Source organism: Rhyacophila brunnea, unplaced genomic scaffold (genome assembly GCF_057557595.1).
Source record: "Rhyacophila brunnea isolate RB1 unplaced genomic scaffold, BYU_Rbru_1.0 scaffold_9, whole genome shotgun sequence".
Classification (NCBI taxonomy): domain Eukaryota; kingdom Metazoa; phylum Arthropoda; class Insecta; order Trichoptera; family Rhyacophilidae; genus Rhyacophila; species Rhyacophila brunnea.
In genome coordinates this window covers 37863259-37890942 of record NW_028233361.1, presented here as the reverse complement: position 1 = coordinate 37890942, position 27684 = coordinate 37863259, and the positions used below count along the sequence as shown (strand labels likewise).

Sequence of the window (27684 nt, the reverse complement as noted above, 5' to 3'; positions counted from 1 at the left end):
GTACTTGTTGTTTTATAACTAATACTTATTTTGCTTGTTTTTTGTATTATATTTATAAATAAATAAATTTTCTTTTAAATTAGTTCTCCGTTGTTATCTCTCTTATGGCACTTTTTATAAACGTAAGTCAACTAAGTCAAAGCTCACTTGAGAGTGTGGCGACCTTAGTCTTGGGTATCTGCTCCTGAGACATTACCAGGCGTAATGAAACTGCTGATGATGCTTCACACCAAACGTAGGGCTTCGTGATACACTCGATTAAGACCAAGTGTGGTGCTGGGTGGATTGGTTTGGAGGTGTCTTGTAACTAATAATTGGATCATGGCGAGTAACTGATGAAATAGTATGGCATACTTTATAGCGGAGTAATAGCTCTGTGATATTTTAAACATATGTGCATGATATTCATAATATTGAATGTCATTAATAACAATGAATCAAGAAAGTTACAGGCATTATAAAAATTATTCATAGTTTCATAAAATTTACCTCACATCTGTTTAACAAATGCATAGTTATTTACCGAATTTTTCTGGGGATGCTCTGCATCTACAACATCTATGAACCACCACTGATACCTTACCTATAATACTTAAGTATTCTCATAATAATTGTTACATACCTAGTAAAATATGTTTAATCAATTTTCACCAGGTGTTCTTCCCTTGCTGGAACGCCACAAAAGAGATCACAGACTTGATGGATGCCCGAGGAATGGGTAGAGGAAAAGCCGACTTCCTCAGGCTGTGGGCGGAGTACCAGGCCACCGCTCTGAGAGTCTTCGACGAGGCTTCCGCTTCGGTTACTCCCGGTGCAACGACCTCAGCTCCGCCGATTATTCTCTGGTCCAGCCACATGACTGATCCAATCGTGGTCGAAGGATTTCTTCCAAAGGACAGGTGACACATTAATTAGTTTATTAATAATTTTAAAACCAGGCAGCCTGAATGGAAACGAATTGTAATTTTGATAAAAAGAATTCATTTTCTGTTATCAACATCATTCTTATAAGAGTAGCTTCTAACTTCCAATCAAACTTCCCTAATTTGTTTATTGTGCTTAAAATTACTGAAGCAACTAAAGCCGCAGTCTGCTGGAACAAAAATGGACAGTTCTTCAAAGGATCATGACATATTGACAAAGTGACGTCCTACGGGAGTAGGCAGGTCATGCGTTGCTTAGTTGCTTAATTAATATTTAATTACCACATTTAAATAACATGCTAATTATATCTAATGGACCTGATGGGCAACGCACCAGTTGCGTTGGACGCAGTGAATGGGTTTTACTTTAATTACTAACCGACGCCCGGCTCTCGCCAAATATTTTAGTTAATAACATCTACTTGAACTTGCTAACAATTTTTAATAAATAATTTATTTTATTCAACGAATAATTCAAAAGATTTTGATCATCAATATGTTCAATATAATATGAAATGTTACATTCTCAAAATCTTGTGAATTATTCGTTGAATAAAATTAATGGTTTATTAAACTTTAATAATATAATCAATAGTGCCTTTTTGTGTTTGATATCCAATTCCAGAGATAAATTTGTAGGTATTATTTCATATTCAAAAGATATCGTTATGTCAGGAGGGCGATTCACGAATGAAGCACTATTACCGGTTGCGTAACGTAAGCGCAAGTCTACTTCAACGAAGTATATTAAAAGTCAACCGGTAGTGTCGAGTACAGTATGCAATTGAAGTATACACACTTTGGCGGTAGAGGCGCTAGCAACTCTCCGTTTGACAGTATAGAAGAGGCTGTTATTCTATTTTTTCTATCTTTTACATAACTATTACCGCTGAAAGTATTATTTTGTGTTTAAATTCTCATTTAAATATTTATTATGATTTTGTAATACAGAAACACACATGTTTGTTTGCAAAATACAACGGAAATTCCGTGTAGTAATATTGTTATATTGGAGACGTAACTAGCTTGTTTAAAGATTAATTGGCTATGTACTTCAACAATGAATGGTTTAATAATGCAACGTTAACGGTAAGTGCTGATTAAATATGAAGTCATTACCAAAATGGATAAAAATGTTATTTAATTTCCATGAAATCCAGAAGAGTTCCGTCATGACATGTTTACTTTCTATCTTACTCTAACGCATGGACATGAGGTATAAGCATGCTGAATGCTTTCTCACTCGCACTTAGCCATTTCGTTCGAAGCTCTATACACACAATATCTCCTGTAAAACTAAAAATTTTACGTACTTCAGTTAAAGCTGTTCGGTGACGTATTTTGCAGTGCTTCATTCGTGAATTGCCCTCCAGTACGGTCTACTATTTAAGGGGTACAAAAAATGTACATTGTATATATTTCTTTATCTCTGCTACTGCTCAAGATTCTGAAACGTATAAGTATAAGAGAACAGGCTCGATAGATAGATGTCCTTAATATCTGTAATACTACACCTTCTTATGGATGAATTTCTTTTTAAATTACAGATACGTCATCCAGACATGGGTGATTGCTGAAGATCCACTGCCTAGCCAACTCCTGGAACTGGGCTATAAAGTGATTCTCTCAACAAAAGACGCCTGGTACCTCGACCACGGTTTCTGGGGTAATACACAATATCACTCATGGAGGACGGCTTATGACAACAAGCTGCCGAGGTTCAAAGCACTTCTAGGTGGAGAGGCTTGCATGTGGACAGAATATGTGGACGACCAAAATCTAGGTATAATTTTTATTCATATAAGTAATATTTTATTAGATAGTATGTATTTTTGCTTCTTGGCGCTACAGCAACGTGTGGGTGTTGGAATTCAGGTCTGTCCAAATCCATTTGCATTCAGTTTTCGACAGCCATGGTCATTAAATTTAATCAACATAATCCCTCCATCTTGTACGAAATCGACTAAGTCTTCATTTGCCTTCCGACTCCCCGAATGTTTTTATCATGACATGTGACTCATGATGGACCGTATAATGTGTGGATATTTGTGCAAGGCATACAGCTTGTTTTATCTCCAATGTGAGAAACCAGCGGTATCTTTAAATAGTATGTAATTATTTGTCTATAATCATTACTAATATTTATATGAATATAGGTAGCACCACACTTTGGAGGAATAATAAAGATTCAGACCTTTCTACCCATAAATAAACTGAATACAGTTAGTTTACTCTGAATTTTTCATTTTTAGCTGATTATAAGTATCAGTAAAAATTGCTCAGTTATGTTCGTTATTAATTATAGGTATATTATAATATAATACATTGATTACCCACTGTCTAAGTGTGTATTGTTATATATTTTGTTTATTATAATCATTAGCCTTCGTTCAACCAACAGTCATACCCACTGTAATGAACTTTCCATTTATTATTGCAAATGAAATATTAACTCGTTCACTGCTGACCAGTTAATTACCGCATTTAATCATAATATTAATTCCTACGCGCTTGGTGCGGTTGCAGCATTAAACGACTTAACATGTGTTAATGCGATGATGGTTTTGGTTCTTACAGTTTTTTTTCCTTTTGACATCAGTCCAATTTTCGATGTTAATCTTCCTTTTTCTGCCTTTAATTTAATAATTTATTTATGCCACTAGCTGACAAGCTCACACCACTAACATCCGCCATCTTTATTCTGCTTATTGTTGTTCTTCGATAAACCAGTTTTCAAAACCTTACAGCACCATCTAGGAGTGAAGGATAAACCTTTTCGATACATTAAAACGTTCACAGGGATCTACTTATCATTGTTCTACACTTTTAACGTCACTCAATATGCGAAATATGTGCTGCTTATCGTTGTTCGGGTGGTGCCTTCAATTATATGGAATTTGAGTTATTTATATCGACCCCTATTTTGGAAGATAAACCCATCAACAGATTTAGCTTTGGACCATTCTGAGAATAGTTTTTACAGAATTATCAAACGACTTTGTGAAAAAATTTAAAAACCATTACAATGGAATTCTATCACATAAATGCTAGGTCAATTAATATTATATACCTCATCATCATCATCAACCTGAATCTATCCACTGCTGGATAAAGGCCTCTCCAAGCTGATTCCACTTCTCTCGGTCCTGTGCGTTGCGTTGTCACGTACTTCCGCAGAAATTTATCATTTCATCAATCCAGCGCCTTCTGGGTCTACCTTGCAGACGTTTTGTATCTCTTGAATACCACTGGATGAATAAATTTGTCCAACGATTATGCCTTCTACGAGCTATGTATCCAGCCCATTTCCATTTGAGGTTTTTTGCGAACTCTATTACATCGCAAACCCTTGTCTGTCTCCTTATCCACTCATACCTCTTTTTGTCCTTTCTCCATACCACGTTGTGCTACTCTAAGTTTCTGGATCTCTCTTTCACTTAGGGTCCATGTTTCACACGCATATGTGATTACGGGAAGCACACACTGGTTGAACACTTGGAACACCCAGTGGGAGGTCACTTTTGAAGACATTATTCAGGCAGCCAAAAACTCCAGCCTAGCTTTACTCTGCTAACAATTTCATCAAATATACATCCATCTGTAGATACTTCTTGTCCCAGATAGATGTAGTTTTTCACCTGTTTGAGCTGAGTGCCATTGATAAGGATCTCTTTTTGGCCCGCAAAGCAGTTGAACATGACTTTTGTCTTTGTTACATTTATTTTCAATCCTACTTTGTTGCTTACTTCAGCGAGTTCCCGCCGAGTTATATACCTAATATATGTTAATTAATTTTTGTAAATATCTGTCTCACAATGGATGCAAATTATAATGCTAAGTTATATTTCTTGCAGATGCTCGGTTATGGCCAAGAACAGCCGCAGTGGCCGAAAGACTTTGGGCGGACCCAGCAGCGGGCTCGCGCCTTGCAGAAGGGCGGCTAGCGAGGCACAGAGAAAGACTTATCACGCGAGGAATCAAACCAGAAACTATCCAGCCTTTATGGTGCTATCAGAATGAAGGAGAATGTGCCTGAATCGTGAATAATTAAAAACAATATTTTGACTTTTGTCAAACTTGTAGAAGGAATAGAAGAAAAGAATACGACCACCGTATGACACCTTCGAGGATTATCAGTGTCGCCGTACAAGTTTCTTGCTGCCAAAATGCCTAACTGTGACTAGAATGTTTAAATTCTCCTGTTATTGGTGTTTAGAGGTCTTGCAGTGAGCTAATCCCTGGCTACAACCGTAGCATAGACAATAATAAATTATAAATTCCACTCTTACATTACCAAAAAACATTCAGATTCATAAGTCTAATAAAATATCGTCTCTGTTCTGGCAGAACACACTAACTAGAGAATACTAGTTTTGAATAATTTGACTTTGAAGTCGTTAAAAAGTTTGAAATAATGGTCTATCATGTGAGTTTATTAAGTAATCGTAAAAAGGATGACTTTAAAATAAAGACAGTTCATTTATTAAGAAGGTTTCCAGACGATAAAGTATGAAATAAGGAACATTTTGGTACTAACTCAATATGTCATTTTTACGAATTAGTGTCTTCTGCCAGAACAGTGACGATAGTATAAAACATAAAATACATAGAACGGTACAATTATTTATTTTATCTAATCTCAGTAGGTATGTGTTTAAAAGCAAAATGTGTACCTACCTATATACCTAATTTATTTTATATAGGTACTGTTCTCAGAGTAATGATAGATAGAGAGGGCCTATTTTTCTGCAAAATGAAGCTCTGTTTCTAGCGTATAATGCACAGTAGAACAACGATTTTATTATTATCAAATTAACTATGAAACGTTATACCATTGTGTTGCTTCTCTGTCCGACTACCAAATTTAAACACAACATAGTTAACTATATTATCGTCTCTGTTCTGGCAGAACACACTAACTGGAGAATACTAGTTTTGAGTAATTTGACTTTGAAGTTGTTAAAATGTTTGAAATAATGGTCTATCATGTGAGTTTATTAAGTAATCGTAAAAAGGATGACGTTAAAAAAAAGACTGTTCATTTATTAAGAAGGTTTCCAGACGGTAAAGTTTGAAATAAGGAACATTTTGGTACTAACTCAATATTTCATTTTTTCGAATTAGTGTCTTCTGCCAGAACAGTGACGTTATGTTCTATTAAAATAACTAAAAATAATTACCACTAACTTTATATTTAGCCATTGATATACTACTGGATGAATCATATGCTTCTTAAAATGACGCCCGATTTTCAGCGACTCGGCCAGTGTTAAAACTTACTGTTTTAATATCAGCGGACTTAACCCGATATAAGCTCACTTAATATTTGTCTCGAAAACGACCTGGCAATAATTATGAGTAAGCCCGATCTAGCTTGCATCTTACTCTAACTAATAGTCAGCGCATGACGACTTGCTATGTCCGCTCAGACATGAATTTTTGGTAGCTTGCAAGCTTTGGGTTGCAAACCCTTAGGGTCACTATTCCAAGAACGCAAATTTAGTTTTACAGCCAGGGCAATACGGGTGAAATTCGGGAATCCATGTTAACGGTCTTAACGCATTATACCTACAAGGAAATATTATAAGACGATATTCGTAATATCTTCTTTTTTCTTTTGTGGTACATTTTTAAAATGACACTTGTATGGGAACTTCTCATCTAGTAGTATATCAATGTATTTAGCACAAAAACAATAAATTTCAGCAACACGTGCTCGCAGTTTTTAAATGCATGTAATCAGCCAAATCAATTTTTTTAGGCGACGTTTTCAAATTTTTAAAATTCAGCCATAGAAATTCTATGTTACTCTAACGCATACAGCGCGGAGATATAAGCATGCCGAATGCTTGCTCACTCGCACTTATGGTTCATTTTTGTTCAGGCCTTGGTACTGTTAGGTAATCCTTGGCAATAGCAACAATGATTAATTTATTAAGAGTAAGCTCTTGTAAAACGCAAAATTTCAAGAGCATTTTTGTTCAAAAATCACCTATTAAATAAAACAAAATATAAATCTTTTAAAAGACATATTTCTGTAACTTTCTGTTTGTAAATTTTTACCAATTTTTATTTGGTTATCAAATGTTAATAAATGTCAAACGAATGATTATTTCAGTAAGAAATAGCGAAGAAATGAAAGCAGTACCTAATTAGTATTTATAAGTTTTTTTATTGCTACTTGATAGTGATGGTCATTCATTATCATCAACTTACGCATGTTGGGTATAACTAACTGTATGCAGATGCGACGGATAACATGGGCCGATATCACCACTAACGGCAAAGAGTGAAACAACTATGACAGCTGTCATAATAATTGGGTATTTTAACGAGAAAACAAGTATTAAATACAGTTTTTAATGTTGTTTACTTATTTGCGATCAAGCTAAAATATTTTGACTACAAACTATATACACGAACACGAAAGTCTTGCATTTCACACATACATACATCAATGTTGAATTTATGCCTTATTATTATTATTCATGTTATTGCCATGTCAATAAAATAATAATTTATGAATGATGAAGGCACTGTAGATATAATTACTGATAAAGGAAACATTGAATTATTTAAAGTTTATATAGTAAAGCCATTGCGAGCACAATTCGTTCCGAATACATGTGTGTTTGTAATCAAAAGCACTTGTATATCAAAATTTTCAGCGTTTACACTGCCAAAGCCTTTACTCGGGTGGTGCTTTTCTACAAAAATTTTGCTTGTCTTGTACCCTACTATGAGAAGGTCTTGAAATGGAATCTTCTCACTTGCCATAATAATATAACATAGCGAATTTTTTGAAAACTAAGAAATTTTCTCTCGTGACTGACCAGTGCAATCGAGGATCGGACTAACTTGAAACGTTTCCTTTCAACCGACATCTCGGTATCGACTGGTATCCTAAAATTATTTATAATTTGCACAGAACAGATTAATAAGATAAAAATCCGAAAACCAGCCAGCATAGAACAAGACTTTGACGGCAGTTTTGGTTTATGACTTAATGAGGGGCAAGCTATTAAATGCAAGAATCGCAGAACATCCTGAATGTCCTCAAATATTACCATTATTGAATACATGCTATTTTTACGTGACAAACTCGAATGCATATTATGATACAGATGTAAATATGTATTGAAAATAACCTAACAAGTTTATCCCATATTTTTCCACACTTGAAAATTGTACCTTCTTTCAATCACTGCCTATTATTTTTGTGCTTCCATATAATTATTACCAACATTTTTTACAATTTATATCATGTGTATGCAGTTTTCATACTTTTACCATTGTATGTAAATTTAAAAATATTTTAATAACTAGAAGGCAATCGGAATTTAAAAAATTGTAGCATTTTTAATCATGGAAAGCAATGTTGCTATGCTGATTTAAATTTTGGCATCTGTTGTTCTATTTTGATAATATATGCGAGACTTTCATCATTATAAATTTAACGGAATGTTGACATTCTGTGCATCTGGGCATTCTTCTTCTTCCACAGCACTACATCTCGGGGTGGGATTTGGCCTCCTCCACAACCGCTCTCCACTCACTCCGGTCTCTCGCCACACTTCTCCAGTTACCGGGTCTTCCTATATGAAGCCAGTCCACTTCTACGGCGTCAGCCCATCTCCTTCTTGGACGGCCTCTGGGTCTCTTCCGTTGAGGTAGCCACTTCGTCATGATCATTGGCGCTCTAACTTCAGGCATTCTCTCCACATGTCCCGCCCATCGTAGTCTTTGGGACTTACAGTATCTTATGATTGTTTGCTGTTCAATCAGCTCTTCCAACTCGTGGTTCATTTTAATTCTGTAGTTCCCATTTTCCAACGTGGGTCCAAAGATTTTGCGGAGTATTTTGCGCTCGAAGGGCATTTAGTCATCACAAAAATGTCATATGTAATATGATCTTTAAATATAATACGTAATGCAGTCAAACTCCCAGTCTCATTGAATCTCTATAACAAGTCAATGGGTCATTGCCATAAATAAGTTCATAGATAGTTAGTCCAATACTATATTGAAAAACATCACTGCCAATATTATGACAATTATCTATCTAATAGTGCCTGTACACGTGCATGGATTTACTGGCAGCAATAGTGCGTATTTTAAACTATCGTGACAATAACTGTTTACATGTAAAAGTGCTGACTGTCTCTCCAATTCATTCTGAGTGAGCGAGACGTGATGTTGTCAGTTTATGGTACTACTTCTTACTATTTGACAGGTAGTGAAAATCGGTCAATCTGAAAATACATTCACAGTTCGTTTTTTTGCCGATAGGCTCGCCACTATTATTCTACTGCGTAGACACAGATCGAAAAAATCCTATTGTCGCATGAAAATTCAGAAGCTTTTTTGATTCATGCATTCAATCTTGCCAACTGCAGGATAATACATGTTTACCCATACATTTTCTTGTTATGGCCGCGATACTACGTACTGTCAACAGTAAATCCATGCACAGTAAGAAACTGTATGGGGAAATATGTATTATCCTGCAGTTGGCAAGATTGCATGCATAAATCAAACAAGATTGGAAGATTCCAAATTGTGATGATTTATTGCGCGCATGTAAAATTATTTTCGATCAGCGCCTGCTCAGTAGAGCGATAGGGGCGGGGCGAACATGCCGGTAAAAAAACGAACTACTCATTTTGAGCTCCGATTGTCAATACGACCTGTCAGATAGTAGTATAAAATGACAACATCGCGTCTCGCTTACTCTTGAAGAATGAGATTGGAGAGACAGTCAGCACTTTTACGTGTAAACAGTTATTGTCATGACAGTTTAAAATAAGCACAATTGCCAACAGTAATTTCATGCACGTGTACAGGCGTCATTAGTCTAATAAGACATAACCATAAATTCTATGTACGAAAGGATAAAGGAGATGGGTCTAAAATCATTACTTTTCAAAAAATTGAATTTTTGAGAACTTATATTATGTTCCTCATGGAATTTAGTAGATTTAAATGGTTTTTTTTATCGTATATGCATATTATACCAATTTTCTAAAGTGATCTCCATTTTCTTTTGTTTGCGGTTGCTAACAATTATTTACTGTACGGATTCATGCATCCTAGATTGTTAACTACTTTCATTAATGAGAACTTCACAAAAAACAAATGGTAATAAAAATAATTTGGAATTACTGACATGTCCAACACAAAATTGCCTTTGGGAATATTTCTTTTTCATTTTTATAATAATAATAGGTACCTACATATTACAATTATTTGTTTTTACATATTTTAGTTTATAATTAAATATTATAGTTAATGTAAGAATGTTTGATAACATACACAAAGACTGTATAAATAAATTATTAGTGGATGAAACAATAATTGAGGTATCTATTTTTAATGATCCATAAACCAATATGTGTGATAAACAACGTTTGTGTGTTTCAAGTGTAAATGGGTGTTTTTATCTTTAGAAGCATTTTTTTGTATGCTACTGGCGTTTGGAAGTTATATGATTACAATATCGTCTCTGTTCTGGCAGAACACACTAACTGGAGAATACTAGTTTTGAGTAATTTGACTTTGAAGTTTTTAAAAAGTTTGAAATAATGGTCTATCATGTGAGTTTATTAAGTAATCGTAAAAAGGATGACTTTAAAATAAAAACTGTTTATTTATTAAGAAGATTTCCAGACGGTAAAGTTGGAAATAAGGAACATTTTGGTACTAACTCAATATGTTATTTTTTCGAATTAGTGTCTTCTGCCAGAACAGTGACGATATAATATTGTGTGAAATTACATATAAATAATATGCACGTTTTTTTTGTTGTTAGATTTGACCGAATGTTGACGCCTCAATTGTTTTGTATCATTTTAAGGTAGATAGAATAATTTATTAATCTCAAAACAGTGCCTGTGAAACTTTGACATATCCTTCCATGACCAACTTCCAAGGATACCTTCTGATTTAAGTATATTATGATAATATATAAAAATAAATAATATATAAACAATATACGCATTGTCTTTGATTAATTTATCTTTTCCTCGTTCCTTTCTATGTGCACGGTCACAATATTGAAGCTTGATTTGATTTATTTATTTATTTTTTATAAATTTAATATTATCTAATGTTTTTTAAAATAAATTATATAAAAATCCTTAAAATTATTAATTTATCAAAAATCCTTTCTGTATCAATATGACCACAAAATAATATATAATAATTAGATGGTAGGTATTCATTACAAGAAAAATTTTTCTTTTTAAATTATAAAATTTAAATACGTATTTATTAATTAAATCGAAAAAATGTCTCAAATTGTGAACTTCATATTTTTCCTCTAGGTGGAGTTACACCGGAGGAGTTTAATTCTACTAGTGGCGTCTATCAACAGAAGTCTTTTAAATAATCAATTCTTCTATCGTGTACGTACGAGAGATGCTCCTAGACTCTTCCCAACGATGTCTTGGCCATTGTAATAGCCGTATCATCGAAGGTGCAACTGGTTGGAACGAGCGGACAGACATCTATTTCTAATGCCCAATCTAACACATTTACCGCTGATCAGATAATTACTAATTAATTACCACATTTAAATATCATGCTAATTATATCTAGTGGCCAACTAATGCAAACGCACCATTCGCGTTGTGTCAGCACTAAGTGAACTTAACACTACTGGTAATATAAAGCCAAACACAATAATCAACATCAAAGATGAACTTACAATTTTAAAAAAAAACTATTTTAAAATAAATTCATCTTATATATTTATTAAGTACATTTTTTTATGTTTATTTTGATTATGAATTCATAGTTTTAATTATTATTTTCATTCAATTAATTAAAATGGATCAGTACGGCATGTGTTTGGATTCAGTGCGTTAAGACAATGGGTTGAGCAAACGGCTACAAAATAACGCTTGTAAAAATATATTGAGATCTCTACACTGTGGACGTCCTTATTGGTCCTTATACTAAGAACTTGAAGTGGAATTAAATGATGTTTTAACTTTTTTTAATCAATTTAAAGACTCGGCACACAGGTGGTCATTGATAAACACTAAAATACGTATCTTCTTTTCGTATACTTTGGCACGCGATAGAATGGGACGGATATAATGATCCCGCTCAACGTAAAATTTCAATTTACGTGCTCGCGTTAGTCGCACTTGACCTTTGCCTTCCGAGAAATGAGTCGAATAATTGTGCAAGTCCGTATATCTTTGGCAGAAGCATATAAGTCGTGTTTTGGTGATTTTGAGATTTGAATGCCAATATGTCAAAAAATGCCTACTTTATGTTACGGCAAAAGCATATATCTCTAAAACCTATAGATTTCTCATAAAACGACTTGGAAAAACAATACATCTCATAAAATTTCAAGCTCTAACAAGCCAAAAGCATATATCTCTGATATATACGCTTTTGCCATAATATAAAATTACGCATGCGCAGACTTATCTATGGTATTCTGCATTACCTTTGGCAGCTGTCTTTATTGTATTTATAAAATTAGCAATACAGAGGGACTGGAATATAAAGTATGCAAAAAAATGTTTCAACATGTCTTTGGAATTACTGCAAACAAAGTAAAGTTACAGGATTTATTGGTAATGATAATCGTGGAAAACACAAACCCATAAACAAAAAAAAACAAACAAGTCATTATTCACGTCGTCGCACATCCAAAGAATACCTGTCTGGGCAGCTAAACATATAAAAAATGTTTGAAATGTATTGTGATATGCAAACAGGAAAAAAATATGATTCCTGTGTCATATAGTATGTATGCTTCAACTTTTAAAAACACCGGATATAAATTTAAAGTACCTGGCAAAAACACACAAAAACTTGTGATACATACAATATTCAATTAAAATGTGCTACAGATTTACAAATAAAACAAAAATTGGAATTTGGCACGTTTGCCTATCAGCAAGTGACAGATGAAGGCTATGAATTAAAAAAAAACGATAAGACCAAAGCTCTCCAATCTGAAGGTAAAATTGCTTTTTTACCATTCGACCTGTAGCAGTGTTTGCCAACGCCTTCTCTTAACTCAAATAATAGTGTACTATAAAAGGCAATTGTGCACATATATTTGACAGTAAGAAATTGCACATCGAACCAAACCTCATGTTATATGTGGCACGAGGGAATAGCTGCAAGGGGAGCCAACGATATAGCGTCTTGTGTGATAAGTCTTCTGAATTTCTTTACTCCAACTATTGAAAGTGTTATTGCATTCTCTGATTCTTGTCCGGGACAAAATAAAAATAACATAATAACTACAGCTCTATCTTACTTTGTAAGTACATCACCAACTATCCAGGTCATGGATCATAAATATTTGCTCCCAGGCCATACGCAACTTGAATGTGACTCTGACCATTCACGTATTGAAAAAGCCAAGAAAACTTCCAACGTAGAAATTAATATTCCCCATGATTGGTATCAGTTTGTTCACAGTAAGGGGCGAGAAATCTTTTATTGTTAAAGAGATGTCTCAGGATGAGATTTACAATTATTCAAGCCTTCTTTCTAATCAACTATAGTGAAGCGAAAAATTAATACAGTTGGAGAAAATGTCGTTTGGAACAAAATTGGTTGGATCAGGTATGAGAAGGAGTTTGGTTTGATAAAATTTAAATATTCATTACATGAAGATGACCCATTTCTTCAACTTGATTTACGTTGTACGATAATAGGAATAAGGAACAATGCTATAACAGTCGTCTGCCAATAAATCAATCTAAGAAAGATGACCTCATCAGTTTATTGCCATTGATAGATCCGGTTTATCATCAATTTTATATAAATCTAAATACCTCTTAATTTGATTTCATAAATACTATAAGCAATAAACATAAACAATTACTGCTTATCAACTATTATTCATACTGTTAGTTTTATTTTATCATATTGTGTTCATTTAATTTCCATGATCTTGTTTTAATTTCATAATATTTCTATAGTAAAACGTCTATTATTGTAAATGATATGTCAAAATGTTGAAAATATTTTTATGCCAAAACCTCATAATAATATCGTCACTGTTCTGGCAGAAAACACTAATTCGAAAAAATTACATATTGAGTTAGTTATACCAAAATGTTCTTTATTTCAAACTTTACCGTCTGGACACCTTCTTAATAAATAAACAGTCCTTATTTTAAAGTCATCCTTTTTACGATTACTTAATAAACTCACATGATAGACCATTTCAAACATTTTAACAACTTCAAAGTCAAATTACTCAAAACTAGTATTCTCCAGTTAGTGTGTTCTGCCAGAACAGAGACGATATGTCATTAAATGCTCAATAACTCATTCAGTTACTTGATTTTATTTTTTTAATAAATATATTTTTAAAATACATTAGTTTTTTATAATAATAACATTAAACAATCCAATTTCCTTCATATCCTGATTTGTGACACTTCTTTAAACTTTAAAAATCGTCTCCTGTAAAATGCGAAAAAATGACTTATACTATGCTTCTGCCATAGAGGTACGGAAGTGATGGTTTCGTGCATTCGAGCAAAAAAATCAGGCAAAGGAAATTTTCTTTTACAATATTTTTGTGTGAGGACTGTGCGGGGACACATTCTGGTAGGTGTGCGCGCGCGCACACACGCACACCTTATAGTGACGTCATATTATATGGAGCCTCTTATTGAATATAGGTACATTATTTTTAACACATCAGCCTACATACCTCATACCTATTCGAAACTATTTTTTAAAATAATTACCATAAAAATTATCGAGGATGTACGAATAATAATAAAATATAGGTAGGAATTTTAAAAATAAATATTATACAATGACATCTATTAATATTGCTCAAAAACTTTCAAGTCTATTATATTATTTAGGTCTATTTATTGGTTCAAAGTAGACTAGAGATGTCGTTCTATCATCACGTGGGTATAGTGTTGCCACTCTAATATCTAAACTAAATTATGCCATGTGGATACTTGTGTTATTTGAGCAGATATAAATATGTGGAAAATAATGTTTGAAAATATTATAAAACTTTAAATATAAAATATGAATCAAAATATAATATTATTCAATAATTTACAGTTTTTTTGAATACCTAGGTACTTAATCTGTTTAGTGTTTACCTTTTGGTTATTTTTCAAATTATATTATTTTAAAGCTATTTTTACACGAGATACCTACATAATTATTGGATTCTGTATTATTTTACGATACATTTCCATTTGATTTGCTGTGAATTGTGAGAGGGCGATTTTTCTATTTTTTAATATATTAATATTAGTATTATTTTTGTGCACTGGTAACAAGATTGATTAGTGCCCTTTCGTCCATGCGCCCTTCTTATACAATTTTTTATTCTGGTTAAATTCAGTAAAAATGTATACAATTTCAAAGGGACCTAGTAAAATAGTTGCTAAAACAAGACGAGGTAAAACATTAATTTAACTTTCTCAATATTGCGCTGTCAGTCGCCCGCGCCGTTATATAAAATCATTGTATTTCCATTTTACAGGTATAACGCAAAACTTGGAGCGGCTGGAGACCTTGCGAGATCTAACTAGAAAACCATCAGAATCTGATAACAACGATATTGTAACGTAAGTTTTTAACCACGCAATAAATTAAACGTCAAATATTTCAAAAAACGCCACCTTTGCTATTTCATAATACTGCATTAATTTGCGTTTCTTTCTCTTGCGCTAACCTTTCTCATCTATTTTTTTTACTTCTGGTTGACCAAGAAATACACAAATTTTATAAAATAAAAGGCAACTTACCTACGTAAACTGTACATCCTCGTCTTTAGTTATTAATAATGAAAGCTTGAGTTAATGGCTTGTCTAATTATAACAGAATGTTTCTTGTTTTTTTTTATTATTATGGTTATTTCCTTCTAGTGTTTCTAAACCTGTCTTTCACTGCAATGGCAAAAAATCTATGCATCAAAGAATACACCAGGATTCAATCACACCTCAGCATGAAGAAATTATCAGATATATCAATGACAGTAAGTAATTAATTATTTAATAAAATATTTCTTATTGTTTATTTTTTGTTTCTTGTCGGTTTACACTTTACAGGAAGCCAGCAGCAAACAAATTTTGAAAATACCCAATATACCCACTGGATTATTTTTGTTAGGTTAAGTTATATTTTTATTCTTGAATTCATAAATTATGCAAAAATCAGCTATGAAAATAAGCGCGGTTCCCGCCTGGCCTCCTGTAAACCAAGTTGTACGGTTTTTTTTACCCATTAGGTATGATAAGATAAAGATACATCCGCTATGATAAGTCTTTAGTCAGTATGGTGTACGGAAGTAAGTTGGGGGACACTTAACTGCAAACATTGCTAAACTAATTAAGACCTTTGAGGTTAAAATCCTGCGACGTACGTACAGTCGCGTGAGTCAGGTCCGGTGAGGAGAATCAGATGTAATGAAGAGTTGTAGCACATATACTTTCATAAAACTCTTGAGGTCGGACTGAGGAAGCCATGTCGGGCCATGCAAGAGGCACGCATACTGAAAATAGTCCTCATTGGGAACCCAAATGGAAGAAGGCTATGGATGCAAGCAGAGGAACGGTGAAGAGTATTGCATAAATCACTCTGAACGTCGATGACTGAAAAATCACTCTGGAAGAGGCCAAGTCTCAAATGAAGGTGTACTGCCCTCAGAAGAAGATGAAAATATTTTTATAATTTATAAATTAAAATTTTCTTTTTGAATAACAATATTGAAAATATGAATAAATCTTCATGGGAAGAATAAGATAACGCTATAATATTTGTATTGATAAGACTGACATTACAATTTGCGTAAAAAAATATTTGATAAAATTTGAAGATAAAAATGACATCCTTGGGACACACAAAAAATATTGCGTCAATGTTACGTCATTTATTTATTTAGAACTACAGTTTATTGGTGTATTTTATGCAACGTATAGTAGAACCTCGATTAACTGGAATCTGGATTTTATTATAATTGTCAGTTTTATACCAGAATGATGGTCATGGATGATAGTGAAATATTTATTCTAGAATCAAAAATGATTTCCTTGCACCCGGCGACTGGCGAGCAACAGGGATTTTTGGAGGCACCGCATGACTATCTTCAAATATCTGGATTTATCATTATCCGGATTACATTCATCCCCAATTTATTAGTCTGGATATCTTCAATGTAAATTTGAGGTTCTACCGTAACTACATAGTTATATTATCATTATCATCAGCTGCCTCCAGAATTCTCAAATTTTTTAAAAGAAAAATGGTTGTCGCTCAACCCATTATTAGGTCCTTGCTCTAGATTCAAGCACACATTGAAAAAACAGCATGTGAATTTATGTCAAAACCTTCAAAGCATTCTGTTTATTAAAAACTGTATTTTTTAATAGAATTGATTGCAAGCATTTGATGACCTTGTTGTATTTTTAAACCATTGTCATAGTGCATAGGTTATCTTAACTATTTTTTTTTTTAGAAAGAATGGTTACTAACCATTCACATAGGTACATATCGTCTCTGTTCTGGCAGAACACACTAACTGGAGAATACTAGTTTTGAGTAATTTGACTTTGAAGTTGTCAAAATGTTTGAAATGGTCTGTCATGTGAGTTTATTAAGTAATTGTAAAAAGGATGACTTTAAAATAAAGACTGTTTATTTATTAAGAAGGTTTCCAGACGGTAAAGTTTGAAATAAGGAACATTTTGGTATAACTAACTCAATATCGCGTTTTTTCGAATTAGTGTCTTCTGCCAGAACAGTGACGATATTTACAATATGTTTTGCATCTAAACATATTGTAAAGATAAAAATGTTAAGTTCATCCAGACGTCAGATTCAAATTCGTGACCCATGAATTTAAAGACAGGCGTTATGTCCACTTCTTCATTCTGGGCATTGAACTATATTCTTGTATCGTATGTTGGCAACAAAATTGCAATACATCTCCCTATCCTGGGCCAGTCGTATTAGATCACCAAGGCATTGAGCCACTTACAGAGTTGTATAGCCAAGAGAAACTATTTGTACCTAAAACTCTTCTGCCGTCTACCTGTTTCTTCATTATGAACTGAAGTAAACCATACTTCTCATTGCGGAAAATATTACCAAAGTAAGCAGGTGTTTTTTGCAACTGTTTGTTTGATCCTAAGCGGAGTATATGGGCTTCCGCGGAGTGGATGTTGTAGTGACACTGCATGAGTGTACAAAATGACCGTTCAAATGCTTAACGAACAATGTGTCATTTACATGGTATACTGCCATCTGTTGCATGTACAAAAGCTCACGGCGATAGGCGTGCTGCATACATAAAATTTACATACCGTCTTTGTACAAAGATAGTCTGCAATTGCATTAATTTTATTGAAAATTTAATTCGAACCAGATTGCAAAAACTGATCAACAAGGAATAGTATAAAACTCTTATCAATAGGCACCCAGAAATTGGACTTCATCATATTAAAGAAGATAATAACAAAATATTAGGGTCAATACGGTGTTTGTTACATATCTCAAGGGTCCTTATCTTCGCATGTTATGATAAAATGATATCGCCATGTCCTGACCCAGTATTGCCAATCAAAAATATTGAAAAGTTTCGATAACCATTGCCTCTCACGTATTGAACTCTCTGCCTTATTAATTAACTTGCAAAAACTACCCACATCAGTATAATGCGTATTTCATTAATTTGAAGAGTTTATTTCACACATACTGTTTTGAAGTTTGTGTAATACAGTTGCCAAAAAGCAAAACCTGTCTGTTAATTTATGCTGCACAACCTAGACTACCCAATATTCTTCAATCATACGGCGGCAGGGTGTAAGCGACAGCATAGAGGTATTCATACAAAACACAGTCACAAACAGAAAATCACATTGTCGTGACAGTACTATACAGGCACCAGTAGAGCCATAACCCATGCCAGTATGTTTTCATCACCTCGGTGGATGGCAGAATCCCCCAGGGAGAAAGTATACAGGAACTCCACTATTAAGTCTATCACCAGACGGGAGTTCCCTACCCACCCCCCGAACCCTGCCATTTAAGGCGCCAGACTTCTTCAGGTTTATCGTTACTTTGAACCAGCTCCTCTGTGCTATCCAAAAAAACTTGATTTAGTTGGCATACGGATGGAAAGTTTTAAAGTTTTGGTAAAACTTTTTTATACCATCCAAGAGTCGCTGTGTCTCTCCAGAGCTTTGGAAGATTATTTGAAAGTATCACATTATTGGGATAGAGGAGTGTTTTTCTTATAATTCCGCGTAGTTGAATTAAACTCCGTAGCTACATTGTCAGCATGCATACTACAGCTCCAACTCTACTTCCAGTTTTCTTATATTAATTTAAACATTACTTGAAAAACAGATTAATTAGTCATATCTCCGAAGCATTTTCGTCCATCAAAACATGTTATATTCAATTTTGTCAATGTCATAGGGAAAGTGAATTTTGAATTACTTCCTCTTATTTTTCTATGGCGCTGCAGCCCAGGGTGAACCTTGATCGGCTCAAGCAGATTTCTGTACTATTCCACTCCCCTTCTCCTGTCATTGACCCCCAGTGCTCGTAAGTCTTTCTAAATAACCAAATCATTATCTTTCCATTATTTACTATTATATATATTACAGAAGATGTTGAATAATGTTTGGTTTCGTAGCTTGGTAGAGAATGGTGGGCATAGCTCTCCGATCGAGATCCAATTTTATAACGTTCCCCATGTTGTTGCAGAGGAGTCAGGCAGGCCACATCTCTGATCAATTCTCATCACATACGGAATGTGAAAAAACTCAATATTTAGCAGACTAAATTATTTGTTCCAATAACAATATGAATAACAAAATTAAAATCAGAATCATATACGCTAACTGCTACCATAATGATCTCTCTAAGTACCCGAGGTCTTCCAGATTGAGAAATTAAAAAACTCGAAATTCTGCCTATATCATCATCATCATAATCATCAGTCGGGGTCGATCCACTACTGGATGAAGGCCTCCCCTAGCTCCCTCCACCCTTCTCGGTCCATAGTTTGCTGCCACACATTCCACCAAACTTTACCTATATAAAACATTGTTAATACCAGTATTATGCTACAGTTCAGAAATGTGGACATTAATTATTCAAGTGATTCCCAGAAGACAGAGTGTTGAATCTAATAAAAGATTTTTAGTCCCACCTGACTATGTCACACTAAATATAAGTTCTATAAGCTCTTTGATGTGCGTGGTGTCATCAGATTTATCTAAACCCAACGTCTGCGATGGGCCGGCCTCATGACATGTACGGATCATCGAGTAATGGAATTAACAACAAAGTGCCCCACCTATGGAAAACCAGGAGGGAGTGTGGGAAGACCATAACTGCTGTGGCTTGGTGGTAAGAGAAATTGCAAGAAGGAGAATTGAGGATTCGGTTAAGCATAGGAGTCAATTTAAGGTCGCCAAGGTCCATCCCGGGCTGCAGAAAAGAAAAAAATAATTCAAAATTTCGCCAGAGAAAAAGAAAAACTTGTATTCGGACAAACAACTGAAACATTGTTATTATCGTAAATTGTGAGATGCAGCAAAGCTATTCACTCTACTCAATTACTGTGTTGTCAAGGATATACGTTTGCTGTTTTGATATTTCATTTAAGTTATCGTTGGAACGTTTCGAAGATGGGTTTATAGTACAACAGCTATCAACATAAGTATCCTGAAAATTTGAGGAATTAGCTAAAGATAAGAGTATACATCAGTGAAATGGCAAATAATTTTCAAAAATAGGTGGGACGTAATTTCGCACTCGTTGCCAATCGGAGGGCGATAGTCAAGCTGTGAGCACGTCAATTTTTTTTGTGATGGCGTCGGAGGAATATACCTATTCTTAAATCGTATAAAGGTGACTAAAAAACATTACGCATTTACTCGAAAAAGAAAACATGTCAATGAATATATTATTATTCGGACGTCTGAATAGTATCTTCAAGAGTGACCTACCATTATGTCTTAAGCGTAGGGTGTTCAACCAATGTGTGCTACCCGTGCTCACGTATGGCTGCGAGACGTGGACCCTCAACACGAGAGATGTCCAAAAGCTAAGAGTCACACAGCGAGGCATGGAGAGGTGCATGTTGGGCATCACGCGAAAGGACCGTAAGAGAAACGAATGGGTTAGGAAGCAGACAAGAGTACGCAATGTAATAGACGTTGCCAAACAGCTGAAATGGAGATGGGCGGGGCACATTGCTCGCCGAAAAGACGGCCGCTGGACAAATGCCGTCATCCAATGGTACCCAAGGGGTACAAAACAGCCACAGGGTCGCCCTAAAAGCCGCTGGATTGACGATCTGGTAAAGTTCGGCGGAAATACGTGGCAGCGAACGACACAGGACCGAGAGAGTTGGAGAAAGCTTGGGGAGGCCTTCATCCAGCAGTGGATTGACCCCGGCTGATGATGATGATGACTAATATATCAATAAACATAACATTAAATGGACGCATGTTCATTTTTTATGACAAATTATGTTTTGTTTGTCACGTGTCATTTGCACAATCTACGCGTCGCGTAGTCACGATCTTTTTAGACCATGCCTCAGTTGAAGTATAGCCTTAATAAAATCAGTATTTATGGTGTGTTATGGTAACTCTACCTAAGTAATTTGAAAAAATCGTTTATGTATTGTGAAAAGAAATGTAAACATCCATGTCATAATCGGTCGACCATTATTCTTTGAATGCACGTGATACCGAGTCTCGTGAATCGACCAATCCTGGAGAATTGCCAATACCAACTCCCTGCTTGAGTAATGTCCTAACTCACTTTCAACAAAAACAAAACAAAATGCTCCATCACTCATTGTAAAGTTGTAAACTGACAATTGAATTGAATATTTTGTTTGTATATGACACTTTCTCCATCCTGGAGGATTCAGTTCTGGCAATAATTTCTGGTTGCTTTAGCCGAGCATAAATCCAGCCATCTCAGTTTCATACATAAATTTATCAATGCTAGAATATCGACACTATACTATAGAGTTATCCAGACTTTTGATTAATCCTTTCACCGCGGACAGCACACCTGTTGTGCCTTCATTATTTGGCCATTCGATATAATTATCATCTTATTTAAATGTGGTAATTATATAGTAATTAAATGCTCCACGGTGAAAAGGTTAAAGAGGATATTAGCCATTACATAGGGGAGAATACAGAAGAATGGAAATGAATTAAAAACCTCATAAAAAGTATATCATATTGTGAATATACAATGTGCTTCGTCTGGAAATGAAGTGTAAAATAAAATGTCTACAGTATGTCTAGCAATGGGTTAATATATTATTTATTGTGTTACCGTGTTGCCATGTGCGTTCGTATTGAATGTTTTATTTTGGTTTGCGACACCTTGGCCTTGTTGCTGGCACATGTCCAAAATACTTACGCTTCGCTTTCAAAAGCACAGCACATGTTTTCAACATTTTTTTAAACCCTGCTTTTTGTCATTACCCCCTATGTAGAAATATTTTATAACCACACAGACATGACAGACCAAGCAATGGGAGAAGTCACCTTCTTTTTCAGATAACTGCTGTTTATTTTTTTTTTGTAATGTTTTATATTCAAGAAATTCAAAATGATACTTGACTCTGACTTGAGTAAGTAGACACTTGATATTAAATTTTTTTTATTTGACTTTGTAGAAGAGTGTTTTTTTTTTGACAGAAAAGAGACAAATACATTACCAAACAAACACTGTTTTTCATAACAAATGTCTTATCAATAAATCGAACCATGATTCTTTCAAAAGATATATTATATGTTTATGTGAATATTTAGTATTTTTTTTAAATCTCATATTTATATTATATCCAATCTTCAAAGGTTATTTTATCCCCCATCACAAACAGAATGTGAAATTAAATATCGAAGAGATAAAAATGCGAATTTTTATACCTACTATAAACACACAAGTTTGATAGTTTTGACAGAAAATAAGTATTATCATGTCCGATTCCAAGAGGATCATATGGCTTCTGCACAGTAGAAGTTATTTTTCAATTTTCAATTTAATTTTTCAATTTAATTTTAATTTATTTTACATATTGTGGACATTACAAATTATAAGTTTAAGACGTTCACAACATGACATTTAGAAACAAATAAATATTATTAAAAAAGTATTCGTGGGTTTCGTGTTCGTAATCCTAGATTTGGCAAATTCACATGTTGTTTTTACAATACATAAACTATTGCAATAATCTCGAACTGTTTTTGCTTAATAGAAATTTTAAACAGCTTGACAAGCATATACATGCATCAGGCGTCAGTCTGCAGCAAATTTTTTCACGTGTTTAATCGCTATTGTAATAATAAATTATGAAACCATTTCTTAAAAACACTATGCTTGTGCTCGAAAAAATAAAATGAGCATATTGTTCTAATTTGAAAATATTATACAATGGGAAAAAAAAATAACCATTTATGTACCCTTGAAACACAAAAACGTCTTTTATTAAATATTTGGAAATTCTCATAATATAATTATACTCTATTAACGAAAATAATTTTAAACATTTTGAGATGTTATTTGTAATGTTACATAATCGCAATAATTCTGAATCAAGTGTCGCCTGTAGCAAATTGTCTAGTTTTATGGATTTAGTGTTTCTTTAATCTTTCCGCTTGTTTCTTATGTATGCCAAGAAAAGTATATTTTCTCATATGACTATTTTCATCCATTTGACTATTTTTAAAATAGACGTTTTTAAATAGACTATGTTAATTTAACTCGAGGTATTTTCACTTTCATGATTTACTGTTTACGAGAATTGAGAATAAATGACCTATTAACCAGCCGAGTATATCATGGGTAATACTATTTATTTATCTATTACTGCATAAATGATGTTACCTACATGGTTTTTGGTATTTTATGATGTTATTAGGTCACATTTTTCAAAATCTTATTAAAAAAACAAATATCACATTATATCAAACGGCCTCTCCATGGATAACCCCTAAAAGGGTGACATGCCAGACACATAATCAAGTGGTATAACAGTCGTGTGATATTAGTGCTTATTTTGTCGTATGTCCACGATGGCGGAATGATTAACTCGTCGGCTTATGTCGTGGATCCGAGGTTCGGATCCTGGGTTTGGCAAATTCACATATTGTTTTTCAATGTGTGTTTTGAGTCAGAGTATGGACCCAACAGGTTGAGCAAGTGGCTAACATGGTTTTCTAAGATCGAACATGGTAAAAAATTGTCTTGATACATTTATTCTTACTTTCTTTTCAGCTTGGAATCAGGTAGCAGAGTGCGACAGTGAACCCACATCCCCCTCTGACGAGGAACACGGTAAGACAAATTTAATTAATGATATCTTTTAATTCATATTAAGACTCAAGACTGGGCCATAGTCTAACCTAACGGTGACATCTCTGCATTACGCCCACAGTGTTAAATCTTCATGATATATTTTGTTCTGTTGCAGTTTACTCAATCACAATGGCACCGAACAACCTTTACTTCAAAGACTCGGCGCCCAGCCCCGTGATGCGGGACTTCAAACCCTTTGACCTGGAGTCGTGGTGGGGCAAGAGACTCTTCCACAACATCACCAAGTACAGTTAGAACGCAACGGCGCAACCCGCCGCGCGCAACTCGCCATCCGACCGCGCCAACTCACGGGGAACCCCGCAATGTAACCCTATTTTGTATGTTTCTAACTGATAGGATTATGTCCACCCGGTGCTATTTATGTAATTTTTTTTTGATTCTACAGTAACTATGGTAATAAATCAATCAGCACGAACATAAGTTGATAGCGGCTCGCAGGCAATCAATATGGAAATGGAAATACTAGTTTCACACCATTCAAAAATAGTACAAGTATATATTGGTTTATAACCATGGCTACTGTGATGTCAAACCATCCACATTAAAGGTTCATTCACACATTTCCATAACGGTTCGGTATCCTGTTGTGTCAGTATCAGTGATTTTTTCGATTCAATCAGTAATGCACCGTTCTATTATCTCTGCTAGCATTTCCAGGGAACAGTTTTTCTTAATAGTACCTAGCTAAAAACAAGAGGCAGGGTTTCGAGACACTGTTTGTAGACAAACATCTTATGAAAATATAAAAATCTTAAAAAAAATATGATTCTTTCAAAAGATATTTTTTTTATACATATGGTTTATTTTTTTCAAGCGTTATTTTATAATCCATTGCCAAAAAAATGTCATAAGTTTTCATCAAAATATCGAAGAAATAGAAGCGAGAATTATCTGTTTTTTATACATATACATTGTAATAATATTTAATTATTGCAATATTATGGGACTATTTGCTCTTGTGAGGCACTTTCCATTTTCAGCAGTGATATAAACAGCAGTTGTCAATAATCTTCATCAAATTTTGCTGCTTGTATAATAGTTAAATTACAAAAACATGAATTAAAAATTCTACGCTTGCACTCGATAGACAAAGCGTTCCAATGAATATCTGTTGCAGCACAAAAATAATCGTAACAGATTTAAGAAACGAAATGTTATATCATGAACAAATCATTAAATGAACAAATCTATACTGATTGCAGACCAGCTAGCTGTTACGAGAACACTGAATACGTACACTGATTCAATCCTCATTGACAATACAGCTTGTGTGGTATTGTTTAATTGTTTAATACATCCCATTTAATAAATCTCACGTCCAATATTGTTTGGATCCAGAGCATGGAGCCAATGGTTTGAAAAGTATATTAAGATACCTGTCAATTTTGGAGTGTAAACAGTAATCATTTACCTTTACCCCGCAAAGTATATTAGGCAGTTTGGTTAATACATAACGACAGAATGCTGTATTTTCACCCATTTTGTATGGTATGTATTTTATCAGCTGCCAACCGCTATCCTGCATTCTGTCACTTTTTTCTCAGTATGAACAATCATTTCCATTGGTGTATCGATATGTTGGTATGTAATATTATATTTAAAAATGCCCGCAATTGAATCTAATCATTTTTTTTTCATTACAATATATTATGTTATACGTATGCATATTTTATCTTTTGTTTATATAATCATGGAATAGTGATGTGTTTTCATAACTACAATAGATAACATTATATAAATTCATCACTAACTCTGTTTTAGTTTTTTTTTTTTTTTGTAATGTATTGGCAATATGTACATATAAAATCCCATCTCGGATGTTTATTAAATCATTCTATCTTATAAGGCATTACAATTATTACAATTCTATTATTGTAAAATAATTCTCAGCTTTGTAAAAACGCTGTACGCTATTCATTTTGTAAAAATTACAAAGTACATATTACAGTATGTAAACTATTTTTTTCTGTAGTGCTTTACAAATTAATTGATGAGCTGAGGACGAGCGCTTTTATGACCGAGTTGATTAAATCAACTTCAAAATTCAATATGCGATTGTAGAATGTACAGAACTTTTTTCAACTTCCTGTAAATTACTTCTTCTTTTCAAATAATGATCTTTATTAATATTCCTCGAGAAAATATCGATATTTCTTTATGTTTATCAATGTTTTTAATGTTTGAAAGAAGAAATTTTATATATGGTCGCTATACCTTTTATACACCATGTTTAAAATCCTCATTTGAATCCAGTTTCACTCAAAATATTGAAAGTATTTAACCATGAATATTCATGCGCAGATGCGACTTCTCCTCGTTTCCAGGAATTTTGAAGAGTTAATGTGATTACAGTAAAACCTTGTTAATAAGAACACGGAGTAATATAAACACGAGTAGTTATTTTCTTTTGCACTTAATCAAGCCTATTACACTGTTTCCTTTCACTCGGAATCCCTCCGACTATGTCTTGTTTCGTGCCAAAATTATTAAACATCACTGTAATGTGGTATATTTATAATTCTTTTTTTAATTGTACATATTTCACTTGTATTCGTTTAATCCTCATCTCCGCAATTATTATCGACACTTAAACCCGGCTAAAGTAACGTGTTACTCCTTTTCCTGTGAAATGTCTATGGTACAGATTTTTGTTATTGTGTAATACTTGTTTAAATGTTATTTTGGTAAAAATAATCCATTTATCATAGCTGTAAGGAATGCACAGTGTATCGTAATGTTATTTAGTTATTATCTTACTATTTTGTATTGTCTTTCTATCGGTTATATCCGTATACAGCAGTGATTCGTTATAACTCAAAACACCAACCACATAAATGCACTAAAACAGCAGAAAATAAATTGATTTTAAGCTAAGAGTAACCATTGCTCATTAATCAATAGGTACAATAATTGATATACCATGCGAAAACTAATGATTAACCCATCGAAATGGAATAGGACGATTTGTCAATGCCAGGACAACTAGGTTATTGCTGACTATTGCCAGCATGACTAATAAAATGAGTGACCAGCAGAAATCTAAAATAGAGCCAGAGCCAATTCGTCCTAGACCCCATCGAAAATACATCGATGAGTTGTATCCGCTACAATATCAGGTAGTATAAAAAGGTTGTGGCATTTTTATTCAGTTCTGATTCTCCCTATCGTGTTGAACATGGTGTAATGGTAAATGATAGAATTGAATTAATCAACCATCTACGTACGGCTGTGCAATATATTTAAAGAATTCGACTATATAGAAGTGAGTCTTCTACTAATATATTATGTCATTTGAATGCATTTACTGAACGAATGACACATGGTTAACTTGGTAAACTGTAAACTACGCAATATAAATTATATTATTAAAACTGCCATA

At 33.9% G+C, this 27684-nt stretch overlaps 2 protein-coding genes across 2 annotated transcripts in view; both read left to right on the top strand.

The window, feature by feature from the left end:
- Nucleotides 1–6920, top strand: part of Hexo2 (beta-hexosaminidase 2) — a 67861-nt gene extending 60941 nt beyond the window's left edge. The window contains exons 7-9 of the mRNA XM_085960054.1: nucleotides 655–899; nucleotides 2471–2706; nucleotides 4778–6920. Of these exons, the coding sequence (XP_085816180.1) occupies nucleotides 655–899; nucleotides 2471–2706; nucleotides 4778–4959 (663 nt within the window). The 3' untranslated portion in view covers nucleotides 4960–6920. The remainder of the gene's footprint in view (nucleotides 1–654; nucleotides 900–2470; nucleotides 2707–4777) is intronic.
- An 8286-nt stretch (nucleotides 6921–15206) lies between these two features.
- Nucleotides 15207–27319, top strand: LOC147063602 (MAPK regulated corepressor interacting protein 2). The gene is made up of 5 exons (XM_085960055.1): nucleotides 15207–15339; nucleotides 15424–15508; nucleotides 15809–15918; nucleotides 24204–24263; nucleotides 24400–27319. Exons 1-5 carry the CDS (start codon nucleotides 15288–15290, stop codon nucleotides 24537–24539), a joined length of 447 nt encoding a protein of 148 aa, XP_085816181.1. The 5' UTR covers nucleotides 15207–15287; the 3' UTR covers nucleotides 24540–27319.
- Nucleotides 27320–27684: the final 365 nt, after the last annotated feature.

Excerpts from the sequence above, each read along its gene's own strand:
- LOC147063602 (XM_085960055.1), top strand. The coding sequence starts at position 15,288 with ATGTATACAATTTCAAAGGGACCTAGTAAAATAGTTGCTAAAACAAGA. Across the intron at positions 15,919-24,203 it reads TATCAGATATATCAATGACA|CTTGGAATCAGGTAGCAGAG; the intron begins GTAAGTAATTAA and ends CTTTCTTTTCAG. Across the intron at positions 24,264-24,399 it reads CCCCTCTGACGAGGAACACG|TTTACTCAATCACAATGGCA; the intron begins GTAAGACAAATT and ends GTTCTGTTGCAG.